This window comes from Camelus bactrianus, chromosome 24, assembly GCF_048773025.1.
Source record: "Camelus bactrianus isolate YW-2024 breed Bactrian camel chromosome 24, ASM4877302v1, whole genome shotgun sequence".
NCBI lineage: Eukaryota > Metazoa > Chordata > Mammalia > Artiodactyla > Camelidae > Camelus > Camelus bactrianus.
In genome coordinates, this window is record NC_133562.1 from 12,362,223 (window position 1) to 12,379,210 (window position 16,988).

Sequence of the window (16,988 nt, forward strand, 5' to 3'; positions counted from 1 at the left end):
CCTCGTGCATGCTAAGCACTCACTCTACCATTGAGCTATACCCTCCCCAAGTGGAAGCATCGTGGCCTTGCACACATATTCTCCATTTTAAATTTTATAGCATTTAAGAGTGGTTTATAGACTATCTTAAAGCAAAGGCATACAATGATATGACAGATGCAAAAGCCTTTGAAATGTTAGTATTACACAAAATAAAAAGACAGATTCATTGAGAGAATTCTGAATGTCTCCACATGAAGAAGGATGTTTTTCCAGGCCATGTTTAGTTGCATAACTACCCGGCTTAATACAGCAGGGTACACCGGTAGTAAGCGTGTCTTCTGACGTGATGGAAGCTTTGTGGAAAGTGGAAAACTGATTTTAAGTATACTGACAATGACGGTTAATAAATATTTCTACACTAAGGCTGTAAAATGCTTTATTTGCAGTCTGAATTACATGAAATTAAGTAACTGAATCTTATGTTTAAGGACTGTCCTTTACCTGCTGACAGACCCCTTGACGGTCCTCAGTCTATGAGATAACTCTCTGTAAGAACACAGAGCGATTTATCTGGCTGGAGACACAAGAGGCATGTGGGGTTTGCTCGTGTTATTTCTTACGTGGAAAGAACTTGTCCACCCTGATTTCGTATACAGCTCCCATTATATCTGAAGGGTACCTGCAGAAATGCATTTTGTTTGGTTGACAGTGTTTATAAACATTTTTCAAATAAGTTGTCAACCTATAGACTTCGGGATCTTTCACTTGAAAGTAGGAAGTTCTGGTGTAAAACGAGGCTCGAGTTCTGAGACAGCAATTCGTTGGTGCTGAGAACATCCATCTCCTTTGGACAAGACAGCATCTCCACCTGGCCTGCTGCACTTAATAGTGTATACATATAACAGCATATGCATTTACAGGTTCTTTTCTTTCTTTCAATAGTCCTTTCCTACTGCCTTAAGAACCAGAGCAGGAAGAGACTTAAAATGTTTACAGTCTTGGTTCCTCCTTTCTACCATTGATAGGTCAGGCCCGTAGAAAGTGTTCCTTAAACAATGTGTTGAACAAAAGTCTCAGTGATGATATTCATGGCTGACGTGCAAGAGAGCAACCAATTCAAGAAATGTGCCTTGGATCGCATGACACGTCCAGGCAGCAATTCACCACGGGGAGGAAGGGAGAGACCCCGGGACCCATCACTGAGACTCCCTGCCATGGAGAGTCTCCCCATGACGATGCGAACGTGTCAGGTTCCTCAGACACACTGGTATCTAAAATAGAGGCACAAACCCACTGATTTACAGGAAACTAGAAGCTGGGTTAAAACACGCCGCTTAACTTCTCTCTGGGACCATGTCCCCTGTCCGTTGAAAATACAGGATATAAAAATCTGACAGTGTGCAAAAGTGTCCTCAGGTCACAGGGGTAGGTTTTTCTGTCCACATCCATCTGTGCCATATGGCAGAGTCCTGACCTGAGGTCCAATTTGAAGCCTTTTGATAAAGGGTCACTCTCTGCAAACCTCCTAAATTATACATCTTTACAGTCCCATGATGCTTTACTTAAACACACAAATTACAACATGTAGGATAAGAATTATAAAGAGAATTACAGAGACCGAAAACATTCTCAAGATCACTGGGTTCATGGCCTTACTTCTGAAGATCATGAAGAAACAATCCCAGAAGAAATCTTTATTTGGTTCCTAAAACTCTCTAGAGAAAAAGTGGATGGAAAAATTCTCTTACGATTGTCAACCTTTACAACATTAGCTTCCCAGCGAAATTCAATTTTCAAATGAAGGCCACAGGAAATCTTCTTTTAACTAATGTTTGGAATGTGTGTTATTTAGTAATGATCATGAGAAGTAGGCATAAAATCAGGGTTTTTAGAATATTAACACTGCAAGTAACTGAAAATGCTTTTTTTTTTCCTGTCTATGATTTAAAATGTTTTAAAGGCGATACAATTCTGGGAGAGTTAGTAAGAAGTTAATCAACAGCTAAAACTCTGGCTCTGCCTTTTCTCATTAAATTCCACTGACTTGCAATGATTTACAACTGGTTCAGAAAAGGATACCACGGATCGACCTTAAGGCACTTGGTTATGTTTAAATAGAATAAAATGCTGCATCAGTATAATGTGAAATTCTGGAATCCCAGGCAAAAATGTCAGGAAGCCCCATGGCTGGTAGAATCTTTAGAGTCGTGCACTTATGTCTATCTTAGAGAACGATGGAAACATTCATTTACCTTTTCACAAGTAGCTCAACCTGATGCCGGTTTCAGCTCTGAGAATGTGAAAGAAGGAACCAGCCATCATCTGTCAGGAATGACATAAAGAGGTTCCCCATGTGAGAGCTCATACTCTCCAAGCAAAAGTCCTTCCAAGTGGGTGTTGTTCCATCCCATTGATTACTGCCACTCGGAGAGGTTAATGATTTGCCCGAGGTCATGGACTCAGTTAAATGGTGTGGAAGGAGAAAACAGAGACCACCAGAGCAAGCTAAATAACAAAAACGCTGTATCTTGTGGCCTGGACCAGTGAAGAAATGGACAGAACAGTTTGCTGGCGGGGGGAGACATGAAGGGCTTCAGGTGCTAGAAGCGGAGTTCAAGATGGTTACGCTAATGAGACACTGGGATCCAGGACTCTGCTTTGTGCACAGCTGGTTAAAGCCTCACCGACTTTGAGTCAGAAAGGAGTCTTCACGTGGGTCCAGCAGCAGTCTGGACCATGAGGGAGAGGGAGGGCACTCAGAGTCCCTGGTTTGTCCGCCCCCACGGGTAAGGACCAGTGATGGAACACCAGGGCCAGTTTTGCTATCTCCTAGGCAAGGGCTAGTTCAAGTAGAAAGTGTTTCTTTTATAGTAGAGCCAGGGCAAGTAACTTTAAAATTCCCATCTGGATGAGATAAACATTTTTAATGTTTCAAGACTGGATGACGGAGAGAAAGAAAAATACTAACGTGAAAGGAAATGGACAAAATTCGGAAGCAAAAAAAAAAAAAATGTTATCTAAAAACGAGCTGACTGTGGCTCAGGCAGGGGACTCCAGAAAGACAAGAAAAAGAATGGAAGTTGGAAGAGGAGAACGTTATCTCTCTCCTTATATAGCTCCTGGCATTAAAATAACTGAACAAGGGAGTGATAAGGTATCAATCCATTACCATACAACTGCTGACAAGGAGGCTGAATACCGAATACCCTGCAAGCTTTATGCAGATTACATCACAACCCGATTTTCCGATTTTCTTTTCCAGCAAAATACAGCTATGGCAGGAACGATCTCCACAGGCAAACTGACGTGGAAACCTAAATTGATTCTATGCATTATTAAAGCCCCCCCTCCCCAGCAGCAGATTTGTTAGCAGCTTTTCTAGCTTGAATCATAAACCTGATAGAGATAAAACCACTTGGGGACTTAAGATACAGATGAAGGTCCCCCATCCTGCGTTCACCTACACCTTTATCTCATGGGAATCCCCACGACGGCGGGGAGCTGAGTCCCCATTACACACGTTCATCGCTTCTGTTTCTGTGGCTTACTGTTCATGCTGCCCTGTCACAGTGTCTTTTAAAATTCTTTGTAAAATTCTGTTTTCAGAATTCTGGGTGAGCCAAAGATGCTTTTGTGTGTGTGTGTGTGTGTGTGTGTGTGTACAAAATCGTGGTTCTGCCTCAAACACTGGCACTGTTGAAATTTTTACCCCAACCTACTTCCCATTGTAAAATTATGGCACATTCTTTTGGGAACATATGCAGTAAAGACAATTCAATCTGATGTGGATTCAACAAATACTTTCTGAAGAGTCTCCTCGGTCATAGACTTGGTTACTGACCTCACAGGACTTTTAGTCTAGTGCCTTTTAAAAGGACACCCTTAAAGATCATGAAAACATAATAAAGTATTACAAAAAAATATGGAAGGTGAAGGTGTAGGCAGCTGTCAAAAGAGGTGCTTCTGAAAGAAATAAGGATGTGGATACAAAGAGAATTTCTAGCAGAGTTCAGGGCTGCAGAAAGATGACATTTCTTCCGAAATTTGGGATGTCTTTTATCCTACTGTTTGTAATTTCCCATTCTTTCCATGTAATTCAGTTACAGCCTTATAAAAATGGACCTATTTTCTTAACTCTTACAAGCACTGTCTGTCTTGGGAGACAAAAAGTATAGTCTTCCAAATGCATCTTTAGTAACATGCTCACCTCCAGCTCCAACTTCTCCTTAATAAAATAAAAATGTCACCACTCTGACAAGGTCAGAGTCATTCTTTCTAAGCACGGCCTATTATTCTATCTGGGAGGAAATCTAAAAATAGGTAATAAAGTCATGACAACATTGGGTTGGGAACATGGCAACAGAGTGTCAAAATCCTTCACTCCCGTATGCCACATGGTTTTGGAAATTTCCGAAAGGGACATATTCTTTGCTTTAAGATAAATTTACACATGAAGTCAATATGGAAGACAGAGTACAGTATTGTGATTTAAAAACTCAATTCTGAAATCAGAGCACCTTGATTCAAATCCTGGCTCTACTGGAATACAACTGGGCGACCTTGGGCGGGTTACATAAATTTTCTGGGCTAACCTTCAAGTGCTCAGCCTTTGGACAGAAAAGTGAATGAAGACTTCATTGGTGGAAAAAGTCTACAGCAGGGATCAACTTTCAATTTCAGGACCAGATAGTAAATATTTTAGGCTTTTGGGGGCTATCCAGTCTCTGTTGAAATACGTCAACTCTGCTCTGCTTTGTAAAAGGAGACACAGACGAGACATAAACTACGGGCACGCTGTGTGGCTGTGTTCCAATGCAACTGTTTTTATAAATACAGGCAGTAGGTCGATCTGGCCAACTTGTAGAACTTTGGCCAATACCACTTAGTATCTTAGCTTTCTTTCTTTTTTTTTTTTTCTCTCTTTTTTGTTTTTCTGCATACTGGTAACATCTACTCAGCATACAAATCTTTATCCCTTTATTACGAAGATATTGGCAACTTTCCACTCCTCTAAAACGAAATGTAACAAACTTATAATTTGTCAGGAAGAATGAAATTTAAGATGAATTACATAAAGTATTGTGCTGGCTTATGTGAAGTGATAGGGGTAGCAAATAAAAAGCCCCGTGCAAATCAACTGCACGTTCATAATATTTACTGCCCCGCAGGGAACGGGCACTGACCAGCTCAGAATATATGTTGTCTGTAGGCAGTGCGAGTCACCTGGCCATGAGGACTTTCGAGAACAGCATGAAAAAAGGAACAGCAACGTGGTAACCCAATTCCCAGTGAAACTTTCCTCTTGTGAAATCAGTGTCACTCTTTTAATAACTAATACACACTGTAGTGTTTGCAGGTGGGTATAAATGGACGAATAACTTGGGAACATACTTAAGAGAGTGTGCTTCAGACAACAATGAAAACGTTGAAAGTGACCTCTATAAGTACGTCCAGAGTCAGCCATCTGTTAGTTTCCTTATAAAGCAGAATGATTTTGTAAAGCAATTATTTCAAAGAATCAAGTAACTGGTTTCACCCTCTGCTTGAGTCAGAGGGGGCGTGCTTGGTTGCCCACACTGGGGCTGGTTCCTGAGACTGGCAGGAAAGCTACAGAGACCGTCCTGGTTCAAGCAGAGACCCCTGGGCTCAGGGAAGTGGCTGGTTTGGTCTCCATGGACTTTCTCGTACCTGTGCTCCGTTCTTCTGTCTTGGCATCCAGCCTAGATTTTAGATTTTAGTTTCTGCTTCCCAGATTATATTCTCAGATTAAAAAAAACAAAACAACAAAAAAACTTGGCTCCTCACATTGCCTCTTCAGTGTCTAAGTTTGTCAATGTCAAAATGTGTTCAATTCTGCAAGCCATGCTTAATGAACTCATTGGATCTTGTCCTGTGTCTGCTTTAAAACCAGATTACCGACGGTCATCTAATAAGCTGTGGCTAAGTGCCCAGTCTCGCTGGTCCTGCCCAGTAACACCTGCGTGCTATTGACCAGCACGAGTAAAGAAAACATCGTTCCTGTGACAGCCAGCGCAGTGCCTAAGAACTGAGGCTCTCCAGTCACAGGGACTTGGGTTTGAAAACCGGACTAACAGCAGCACATATACTGCATAGGGTTGTTGGGAAGATTATAAAAGACACATGAACGAAGAGCAGAGCCCAGTGTCTAACACAGAACAAGTATGTAGTGAAATTCCAGCATTTATGAATGTGATCATCATTTCCTGAAGACCTCAGAGATCTCAAAAAATGCAAGTGAAGTCAGCAGGGTGTAATGGTTCAATTAACCCTGCAGTTAGACTTGCAAACTAGGAGATTCAGGAAGAGGCCCCAACGCACCAACATTCTGTGAGTGCCTGCCAGGTGCCAACTGTCCTAGATACTGGAATTAAAAAAAAAAAAATCAACGCAGCAAGTCCGTGGTCTCACAGGGCTTGAGGTCGGGACTAGGGCTGCACACAAGATCCCAAAATAGAGGTGGACGTGGGATGCTGTGGGAGCCCAGAGCAGAGACATGTGATTCACCCTGGGACCCCAAGAGAAGGTGCCTTGAGATGGAATCTTGGTGGCTGAACAGACGTAGGCAGGGAAAGACCATGGAGCAAAAGTGGAAAATAGCGTGACAGCGGTTAGATTCACAGGAGGTTCAGTTCTACTGCAGTTGAAAATGCAAGCCGGAGGGGCAATGAGAGGAGAAATGATGCCATCAGCCCCCATTCCTCAGAGTCAAACCCCGAGGCACAGAACGGTGGGTTCGCTCTCCAGGGAAGGGAAAGCCACCCTCCCCGGTATCTGGTGAGTCTGACACACAGTGAGCTGCTCTAGCTCCTGCATCTCCTCTGTGTCCAGGGACCCACTTCTTTCTGACCTATCTGATGGGTCAGAATGATGCACTTGGTCTAGCGACCCACTGTGGGAGGGGACTGTGAGAAATGCTCTTCTCAACAAACCTCAGAAAAGATTCTCTAAACACAGGTACCCAGCCTGGGTGGGCAGAGCTCTCCAGCTGGTCACCCAGCCCATTTATTCTCCTCTCAAGGCAGGAGTGGAAGTGATGTGTGTCACTTCCAGGCCTGGCCCATAAAATCTCCCACAAATCATCTTCCTGTGCTCTGTCATGTATGGCTAGGGTGACCTTGGAAGCCACATGTGGAAGACGGGGGAGCCACTGACCCTCTGAGTCCCTGAGTGACTGTGTGGAGTGGAGGGGACCTTCTCTCCCCTTTCAAACTCCCAGGACCCAAAGCCCAAGCACTGCCACATAAGCAAGAAATATACTTCAATGAGGCTTAGGTCAGTGAAATCTTAATTTGTTCCAGCAGCTAGCCTATTTTAACAGCCACATCTGCCTAAAAATATCAGTGGCTAATCCACATTCTTTTTAAAAAAAAATCACTATTACAGAAAACCATCCCAAGGTTTCAGAGCAATGTAGTACCTCCTCCTCACAGAAATCTGTTTTTGTTCATCCAAACTGCAAAAATTATTGTATAATTGAATCAGAGTCTGCAAAAATAGGTATCTACAAAGGATAGGCTGATAACAGAAATCCAATTGCGAATAAAAGGAAACCAACAGTGATTGGAACATGCTTGCTGCTTAAAGAAGTCTCTGTTTAGCTTCCAACAATTGTTGCCATGTCAGAATGCAGGCTAACTTTCCATTTTTTCAAAAGGATGGGGAGAACTAGAATTTTTGTGAATTTATTCACAGTTTTTAAACTCTGCAAGCTGAATAAAACACAGCCATGGACTTTTGATGAACAGGCCTCCCTGCGTATGAATTGTGACCATCAAGTGACCCAGAATCCAGCTTTCACACGTGTCTCCAGACTGTCAGGGCTGGTAGCAGGTACTTTACCTGAGAGCTCAGAACCATCTCTGATGCAAAAGAAACTAGCCCAGAGCACATCTCTAAGATTCAAGAAATCAAAGTTGGAAATTCAGAGAGTCCTCATGGTGCTGAACTGTGAGAAGCGGGGGGCCCAGGAGGTGCCGGGTCCTGTCACAAGTGACTGAGAGAAAAATACGTAGCCAATCGTGATGCTGCCTTCATCTCAGCAGCAGCAGCAGCAGCAGCGAGTGTGGGAATTCAGACGCGGTACCCAGTGGATGACAAGGGCCAAGAATCCAAGAATGATCAAGAGATGGTGTGGTATCTTGAAGGAGCCACTCACACTTTCCGTCAGGACCAGCTCAGACCAGCCTCGGCGTGCATCTCAAACGAGTCGACTCTGCCTGCGGGGATGACAATCCTGCCCCTTAAGGCTGCCATAGCCCCCCTGAGCCACCGGCCCTGGTCACAAGGACTCCAGCGTCCACTGACCGTCATTTGAGAAACCTCCCGATGTGACAGGAGCTCCTTCTTTCACAGGCCCAGAGTCCCCCAGACAGCCCAGCGCCTTGAGAATGAAAAGTTTTCCAAGTTAAACTTTAAGAGCAGAGAAAACTGCTGTATGTCCCGCAGTCTACTTCAAAGAGGGGGACTGCCTTCTTCCGATAAATTCAGGTGACATTCTGAAAGGCACTGTTTGAATCGCCAGGCTGAGCCCAAGCTTTTGTCAAGGATGGTACATCTCATGGTAAAGATACCATCTTCTCTGGGCTCAGGCCCACTGGGATCTAATCCCCGGGTCACCACTTTCTAACACTGGACTAGGGGAGGCTCAGATGACAGTATGGCTACAAAGCACTTGGCACAGTGCCTACCGCACAGGGCGTCCCTCCCCCCAGACAGCAGCCTTCGCTATTATTATGGGGAACGGAGCTGGGTAACATCAAGAGGTTGACGCGGTGGCTGTTTACAGTGAGCACCAGCGAGCGCCATAAACACAATACACACTCCATAAATGTTTGTTTAATATAAGAGGAGCAATTGTAATTAAGTCTGAGCTTTAAAGAGCAGGAAGCTAACAGTTTCTGTTTCCTGTCCTGGGGCTAGAAGGGGATGGTTCCAGGGGACGTGAGCTCTCAGTTGTGTATATTGTACATTCACCCTGATTTTATTAGTGATGCTAATACACAAGGAACTAGATACGAAGATCATTAAAAGGGATACAGTGTCTGCAACCAGCCCCACTGGCCAAAAGGGCACTGAAGGATGTTTGCTAACGAGGGTAATTAAACATGACTTGATAACCACCCACAGCCCCGCAGTGAAACAGATAAAGAAGGGCCCTCACCCTCTGAAAAGAGACCAGGCATTATACTGAGGCTGTCCAACTGCCAACGGCCCCGGGACAGGATAATGGTCCTGTTCAGAGCACGTCTCACGCCAATTTCAAATGTGGGCCCGACCTTGTCTCCTGACAATCAAAATCAGAGCAGGACGCCCACATGCACTGAGGAAAAGGCTACCCTACACAAGACAAGAAAAAAGATACAGAGGTGGGGATTTTATTTTTTTATTTTTTTGGTTTGTTTTATTTTTCTTTTCTGAGGCCCTAGATTTTTAGCTATTTTGTTAAAGAAATTAGCAACGTACCGTTTTGGCATAGAACTTCAGCAGAGATGCTTATCAACAGCCGGGAAGGTAAGGGCCATTCCTTGTAAAGGACTCTTTCGCTTTGTTTTCTTTCTAATCAGTTGGTTCCTCAAGGATGCTTTCTCTTGGCAGGAAGACTAGGAATCCTACCTAGCCGGCTTTAGGTGAGGCATCGTAGCCTCCTGGGCACAGGAGCCTTTGCATGTAACCACAAGCATTCACCAACTACCGAACCTGACCTCTGAGATCTACCCACGTTTTAAAGCTGATGATTCTGCAAGACTGCATGGCTGAGACGGCCAGCAGCCATGGCCTGATGCTGACCAGCTGTGTCTGCCTCCTACGGTACAGTCTCCAACTACATCTAGAGGTAACACCCATGCTCCGTACAATACCAGAAGGGTCTAATAAAAATCGACTAAAACTTGTCTACAATGTGACATGGCACCAATTCCATTTCAGAGGCTCACTCTTGTAAAGAGATAATGTCTTCTTAAAAAAATAAAAAAGTAATAAAAAAGTATGAGCCAGAGTCTGTTGCCAAAAAGGCTTAATGCACGCTGCAAGGAAAGAGAATTTCTAACAGGGAGCCACGTGTGCATTATGGTCAATAGTATACGGTGTATTTCATAAAACTGAATGTCTCAGGAATTGACTGTAATTTTAAGATTTAAAGGCACTGGTATCTTATTTAGAAAATGGAGAAGCATTTGGAATAAATTCACTTAGAAAGTAAGAGTACCGAGTAAAGGGTTTCTTTCTGTAAAGGAAAAAAAAAGTAAGTAATAAAGTCAACTTAAAAAAAAATCTTGATGAATTCAGTTGGAGAAATCATCCTAACAGAAATGAAGCTATTATTAGAAAACTATAGTAATGGAAACAGCAAGGCACTGGCCCAAGAAGAGACCAGTAAGACAAACAGTACAGCGCAGAGTGTCCCGAACCCACCCGTGGACCTGCATGCGTATAACCACTTTACGACCAATAAACCACTGCAAGGCAGTTATCTTTTTAAGGGTTATCTTTTTTTAGCAAACAGTGCTGGACAGCCACATAGGTCGAAAACAAAGGAGATCCCTGGACCTTATCTTATACTGTGTGAACAGTTCATTACAGACGGATTACATACAGATCACAGACTTCACGTGATAGATGAAACCATAGCGCTTCAAGAAGAGTTTTTTTTTTTTTAGGAAGGGGGATTCATTAACTCAGGGTACTTTTCTTAAATAGGTATAAATGCACTATCCATATTGGAAAAAACGGATAAATTGGACTTCATTAAAATGAAAAAGCTTCTGTTCGTCATAAGGTACCTTTAAGAGATTAAAGAAGCAGCTACAGAACAGAAGAGATTGATAATACATTGATAATACATTGATAATACCAAGAACTGATACCCGTAATACATAAGGACCTCCTACAAATCAGTAAGAAAAAACAGAGCAATAGAAAAGTAAGCCAATAAGCGGAACAGAAACTTCACAAGGAAGATATCAAAGTGGCAAGTGAGTCGGTAGGAACATCCCGATTAAGTCACAATGAGGCACTCGCCATCAGAGGGGCTGAACTTCTTAAAGACTGAAAACCGCCAAGTGCCAGTGAGGATGCGGGGCAACTGGAACGCTCACGCGTGTCTGCGGTCAGGGCAGGTGTGAATGGATACAGTCACTCTGCAAAGCAGGCAGGACTGTACAAAGCTCGTACATACGCACATTCGAGGACCCAGAGATTCGATCCCTGTGCACTGTACCAACAGAAATGCCCCAGAACCCACGCACAAGAACTTTCATAGCAGTTTTGCTCATAAGGACTTGAGCGGATCAGCTCTAATGTCCTAGTGTAGTAAAATGGATAAATAAAATGTGGTTAGCTCTTACATATGAACAGTATTCGGCAAGGACAAAAAAATGAACTACTTCTAGATACAGCATGGATGAATCTTACAGATAGAATGCTGAGTAAAAGAAACCAGAAAAGTACCTACTGTATAACATCCATTTTTACGATAAAATCCCAAACCAGGTAATGCCAGTCTATGGCGATAGAAATAGAAAACACAGGGTACTTCTGACAGAGGGCATCCTGCCTGGCAGCGGGTACGAGGGAAGCTTCAGAGGGGATGGAAACGTGCTCTGTGGACATGAGTGGTGGTTATACTCTTAAGCCTGGAGGAAGCCTTCTGCTTCTGGTTGGGAACAGAGAAAATCGTGAGATTCTCATTTGCACACTATGACAAGAACAAGGCAGACAGGTCACTAACTCACAGATTTCTGAGGCCATCAGATAGCTGAGGACACAAGGAGACCTAACTGGATGAAAATAAAGAATGTGACAAGCCGTTTCTAGGAGAAAAAAGACCCACAGCGGCTCTTATCCCAGGAGGAGTGAGAAGGAGAAAGTCATTAAATGGTAAAAGGACAAATCACCCTGACTTTGAAGGTAAAATGTTAGTGGCCATGAGTGACAGTGACCTAAGTTAAGGCAGTGGCCTTGAAGATGTTGCAAGTGAACGGATTTCATGGACCACTTTAGAGAGGGAGGAGACAGAACCCCAGGTGCAGGTACAGCATTCCCACACTTCATATTTTATTCCTCCGTTACGAGGTAAAAATTAGAATGAATAAAAAGCCCATTATGTAATTTTGTCACAATTTTCAATAATGAGAACTGCAAATGGAAATCATTACAGGATCAGAGATGGGCGGAAGCTCTTGCTCTAGACTAAAATGCCATCAAGGAAGCAAAAGTCTACAATATGATGTCACTGGAAGACCAGTACTAAAGAAATAAATGAGCCACTGAGGTCAATACAGAGAAAGTTCCAGAAAAATCTTTGGACTCTCAAGAAAGTGGGTGGGGAGGGGAGGGCACCACTCAGTGGTAGAGCGTGTGCTTAGCATGCACAAGATCCTGGGTTCAATCCCCAGCACCTTCATTAAAAAAAATTACACCCCCACTCCCCCCACCAAAAAAACTACCAAAAAAGTGGGTAGGAAGCAACAGGTTCATGCCCAAGAGTTAATCTGGGAGCAAAGAAAACTTTCAGGTCAGGGAAAGAAGAGGTTGAAGATTTATGATGATAATTTTAATAAATCTTGCACTAGGTAAGTTTCACCATTTGGTCTCAAGCATCCATCGAAGTGGAGAAACTCAATAAAGAAAGTAAGTCTTTCCTAAAATAACTACAACAATAAAAATCCATGAAAGACTTTCTTAAAGGAATTGGTGGGGAGGAGAAAGGCAGATCAGGTGACATCGGGCGCCCTGGTCCAGACCCTTGGATGCTGAGAAGTACCTTGGTTCTTGATTCTATCCAGCATCCCGTTATGCATGGTGTCCTGTCCTTCTAGTAATTACTATGTTTACCAAAGCTTCATTGAGTTGGGTTTAGGTTTATGCTTAGAAAATTAGGCACAATGACATGAAAACTAAAATGCTGAAAGAAGAAGATTTATGAGATAATGTGATGAGTATAACGTTTGCTGATGTTGAACACAGCTCAGGAAAGTGAAAGGATAGATTAACGAGGGATTAAGCCAAACATGAATTTTAATATCCAGAGACATTTATAAGCAAGAAACCCTGGGGTATATTTATAGAGCCACTTTAATTAGTCAGTATTCAAAACAGCTTTACACACGAGTCAAGTTTTCAGCAGATTTTAAATCTGCATCTCTTCTAAATGAGGGAGTTGAGGTACTGTAAACCTAGCACGGAGTCGGAGATGCGGGCTTGAGTTCTGACTCTGCCAGTTACAAACTCTGAGAGCAAATCACGAAATCTGCTCACATGGAAGACGGGAAACTCTAAGGGCCCTCACAAAGACAGAACTCAACAATGGATGTGAGCGTGCTTTGTAAAGCAGAATGAGATACGTTATTTCCTCCAAGGAGTAAAAAAGAGAAAGAGAACATACATTCAAGAATTTTGCTCTTTTTCAAGTTAGTCTGTGGGAATGACAGGGCTATCAAATGAATCTAAGAAACATGTGTCACAGTGATTTCTTGTGGATTATACAGATATCTTCTAGATAGTTAACTGCACCAGAGTAGCTAGTTTAGGCTGTAAGAACAGACAGACCTGGATTCAAATCCTGCCTCTGCCACTCCCTAGCTGTCTGAGTTTATCGACTCCTACCATCTGTAGGCTGTTTCCTAACACAAACGTGGAGATAGTCGCAGCCCAGTCTTACAGGTTTCAAAGATTTAAGGGAGTACGGCATTTAATGTACTTAGCCCCGTACAGAGTATGGACTTCATAAACGTGAGCTATTCTGATATCTAAGACACTGCTTCCGAGCAGATAAAGTTCTTCTTTTTCCACCTATTGGTCATTCCGGTCCTCGAACGGGGATGCAGCTCCCTATGCACAAAGTGATATGGAAGCTCGTGTTATTTATTTTATAGCCAGTTGGGAACTGCAACATTGACTGAGCAACTGTATGAGCTCGTCACCATGAAAAGACACTTACGGATACAGAGATGACCTAGACATTGTCTCTAAGGTCAAGTATTTCTCAAGAACGTAATATTCTCGAGGACAAACCTTTGTTGGCTCTGCCCACCTCTGTGTCCCCAGTGACTACTACAGTGCCTGGGAATAATGACTTTTCTTGGTAAATGTTTCTGAAATAAACAGTCTAGTGCTTTTTCTGCCATACATGCACATATCCAAATTCCAACACAGAAACTACTTTTACTTGTATTTTGAATAGCCAATGAAGAAAAAACTGTAAAAGAAAAACATTTTTATTAGTACACATCTAATTGGCATTAGGTGTCAACCCCAGGCTCCTTGAAATAATTCCATGATTTTCTTACAGGACAAATACAGTGACATTTGGTACTCTTGAAAAAAAAATTCAAGAAATATGCAGCACAGGTTGGAAAAAATTCACCAAGCGTTAGATAGTGTGATAAAGGAAAAGAAACTTGATACCGCCGCCCTCTGACTCCATGTATTAATATTTTCTCACCATGCTAATTGTATGATCATAAAATTCCACTTAAAGATCTAAAATATCGCTTACCTGGTCTTCTTCTCCTCCACCTTCTTCGTCATATTTTAAAATATTATCTCTTACATCATCCTCTGGATCAATTAAAAGCTGTTTGGCCTGACGTTCTTTATCCCGACGCTTCATCCATACCACAAACATCAGAACGAGGACTAGGCAGGAAAAGAGGCAAAACAGACAAGGTCGTAATTTTAAAAACCTGACCCAGCTCATCACGGTCTTCAACACTCATAATCTGCACCCACGGGGGTGAGAAACTTGTAACGCCTCTTCCACTCCCTTAGCTGTTTCTGGCCTCGGACGAAGAGAAACAAGACGAAGCACTGACTTAGGCTTAGAGTGGGAAGACCTGGGTTCTGGAACCTGGTGCCCTGGGAACTCACTGAGTGAACGTCCGTCCTCAGTTTTACCATCTGCAAGAGGGGACGATAACTATTTCTATCTTTCACTTTGTCTTGCTGGAGGGTAGGCTACCCTTAATAGACTGGTTTGTTAAGTCTAAGATGACAAATAACAGTAAGTGAAATCATTACTCATCATTTCATAGCTGTGTCCTTCCCGTTGGTCAGGCATCATCTGACTCCCCAAATCGGAGAGAAGGACACTTCTCAAGGAGGGTCAAGTGCCCGCCAAGATGACTTTGGAAGTAACCAGACCTGGATCAGCAGCTGGATCTTGAGGGTGTTTGAATCCCAAAGGCTCGTGTTTTTCTACCGCGCTTCTGCGCGTCGCCTTTTCTATTCAACTGCACGTTTCAGGTAAGAAGGCTTGGGGATTAGTCTGAGCACTGAAATAACATTAGGTTTTCATGCTTTACATTTTTGTGCCAGGATTAGACTCATAAATTTTCCAGAGGATTGATGTGAAAATCAGCACCAATTCGTTTTCCTTCTAAACGCCTAGAGTCGGTTCTTCACGTCACAATCCATCAGATCTAAGTCTTTCTCGATAAGGCTGGCATATATGCCTCATTCTGGCTGAAATTGAAACATATCCCTAAGTGCACATCTAGGAATGCATTCTCTCTAAAATCTGGGGCTATCAGTTTACATCCGGAAGCAAAAGATTTAATGACTCTTATTTGAGCACATTTTTATTATTGGCCATAAAAATAAATATCCTCCTTTTAAAGCCAGATACCTGAGCTCATTTGCCATTGTTCCACGGCTAAATCTAGCAAGCGGATTGTTAGTCTAGCATGCAGGTTTCAAATTATAGTCAAAGTAGTCTCCACACAGGAAGTAAAAAATGCTCAGGCTTCTATAGTAATTGCTTAGAAAAAAGGGACAGGATTCTAAATTACCAGAACACTTGTAAATGGAGGAAACATAAAAGAAATGGCCAACATTTTCAAGAAAGTGACTGGTGCATAGCGCGATAGCACCAGAGACTAAGTCCCGCTGCTACTTAACGATAAAACACGGAGTCCAAGCAATTTATTCTTTTAACCCGCATGCTTAGAAGTGGTTCCTGAAGTACTTACCAGTGTTTAATTTTCTTGCATTCCATTGAACCAAAAATTGCAAAGTATCTTAGAAAGGCACAATTCCTTAAACTAGACTTGCTCTAAACACAACTTATTGAGCTGTGTAATTATTTCTATGATCCAAGGTGCTGTATGAAGTACTGTCTCTCACTATTTTATGCAGTCCGTCAGAAACAAATACCTTGATCCCTGCATGACTGGAGCAGGCTGCTGACTGCGCTGTGTATGAAGGAAAGCAATATACTTATTTTCCTAAATCATCAACTACATGCCATAAATTCAGAGTCAAATCGTAAGTGCTCAGACTGAGGACTGTCTAACATTTTTCTATGAAAACAGTTGGCTATGGCTCCCCAGAAGATTAGCATCTGAAAACAGCAACAGGGCAGGGAAGAGGTAGGCTGGCTGGGTTTGCTGTAGACATGGACATACTGGAAAGGATGCTCAACGCTTTTCTCATTCTCAAGCGGACGTGGCTGCAAGAAGGTGCTCAGAGGTGGAAGAGAGTGGTCAGGTGACGTTGAAAGGCAAAAGCAAAAAGTTACTTCGCCAAAACATCCTAGAAGCAAAGAGAACCAGACCGAAGAGACAGCGAATGTACTTACTGAGCAGGATGATGATACAAAGCAGGATGGCAATGATGGCGCCTGTGCCGAGCCCCGCCCCTACAATTCGATCCACATCTGTGCAGTCCCCGTTGGAGTCACACTGGCAGACCTTCACGCGGAGGATGGAGATATTTGATTTGGGAGGATTACCCGAATCTGTGATTATGATTGGAACTTCATATATCCCGGCTTCGAGAAATTTGATCTTTAAATTAAGCTGAGCAAAATCACCTATGCAAAAAAGGAAAAAAATACAGTCTGATCGCTTATACCTAATACAAATCAAAAACACTGCATTTTCTATAATGTATTACTAGCTAATAGTACATATAAAATCCACTTCAACTATCCTGCATGGTTTTTTTTTTTTTTTTTTTTTTTTTTGCTTTAAGGGCTTTTAACACCTTAC

The 16,988-nt window shown here is 42.7% G+C and overlaps 1 protein-coding gene across 2 annotated transcripts in view; it reads right to left on the reverse strand.

Annotated features, from left to right (window-relative positions):
- Nucleotides 1-16,988, reverse strand: part of CDH2 (cadherin 2) — a 193,684-nt gene that overhangs the window by 12,710 nt on the left and 163,986 nt on the right. For both annotated transcript variants that reach the window (XM_074352193.1, XM_074352194.1), the window contains 2 exons: nt 16,577-16,810; nt 14,498-14,637 (listed from right to left, as the gene is read on the reverse strand). In XM_074352193.1, coding sequence (XP_074208294.1) covers nt 14,498-14,637; nt 16,577-16,810 — 374 coding nt within the window. The remainder of the gene's footprint in view (nt 1-14,497; nt 14,638-16,576; nt 16,811-16,988) is intronic.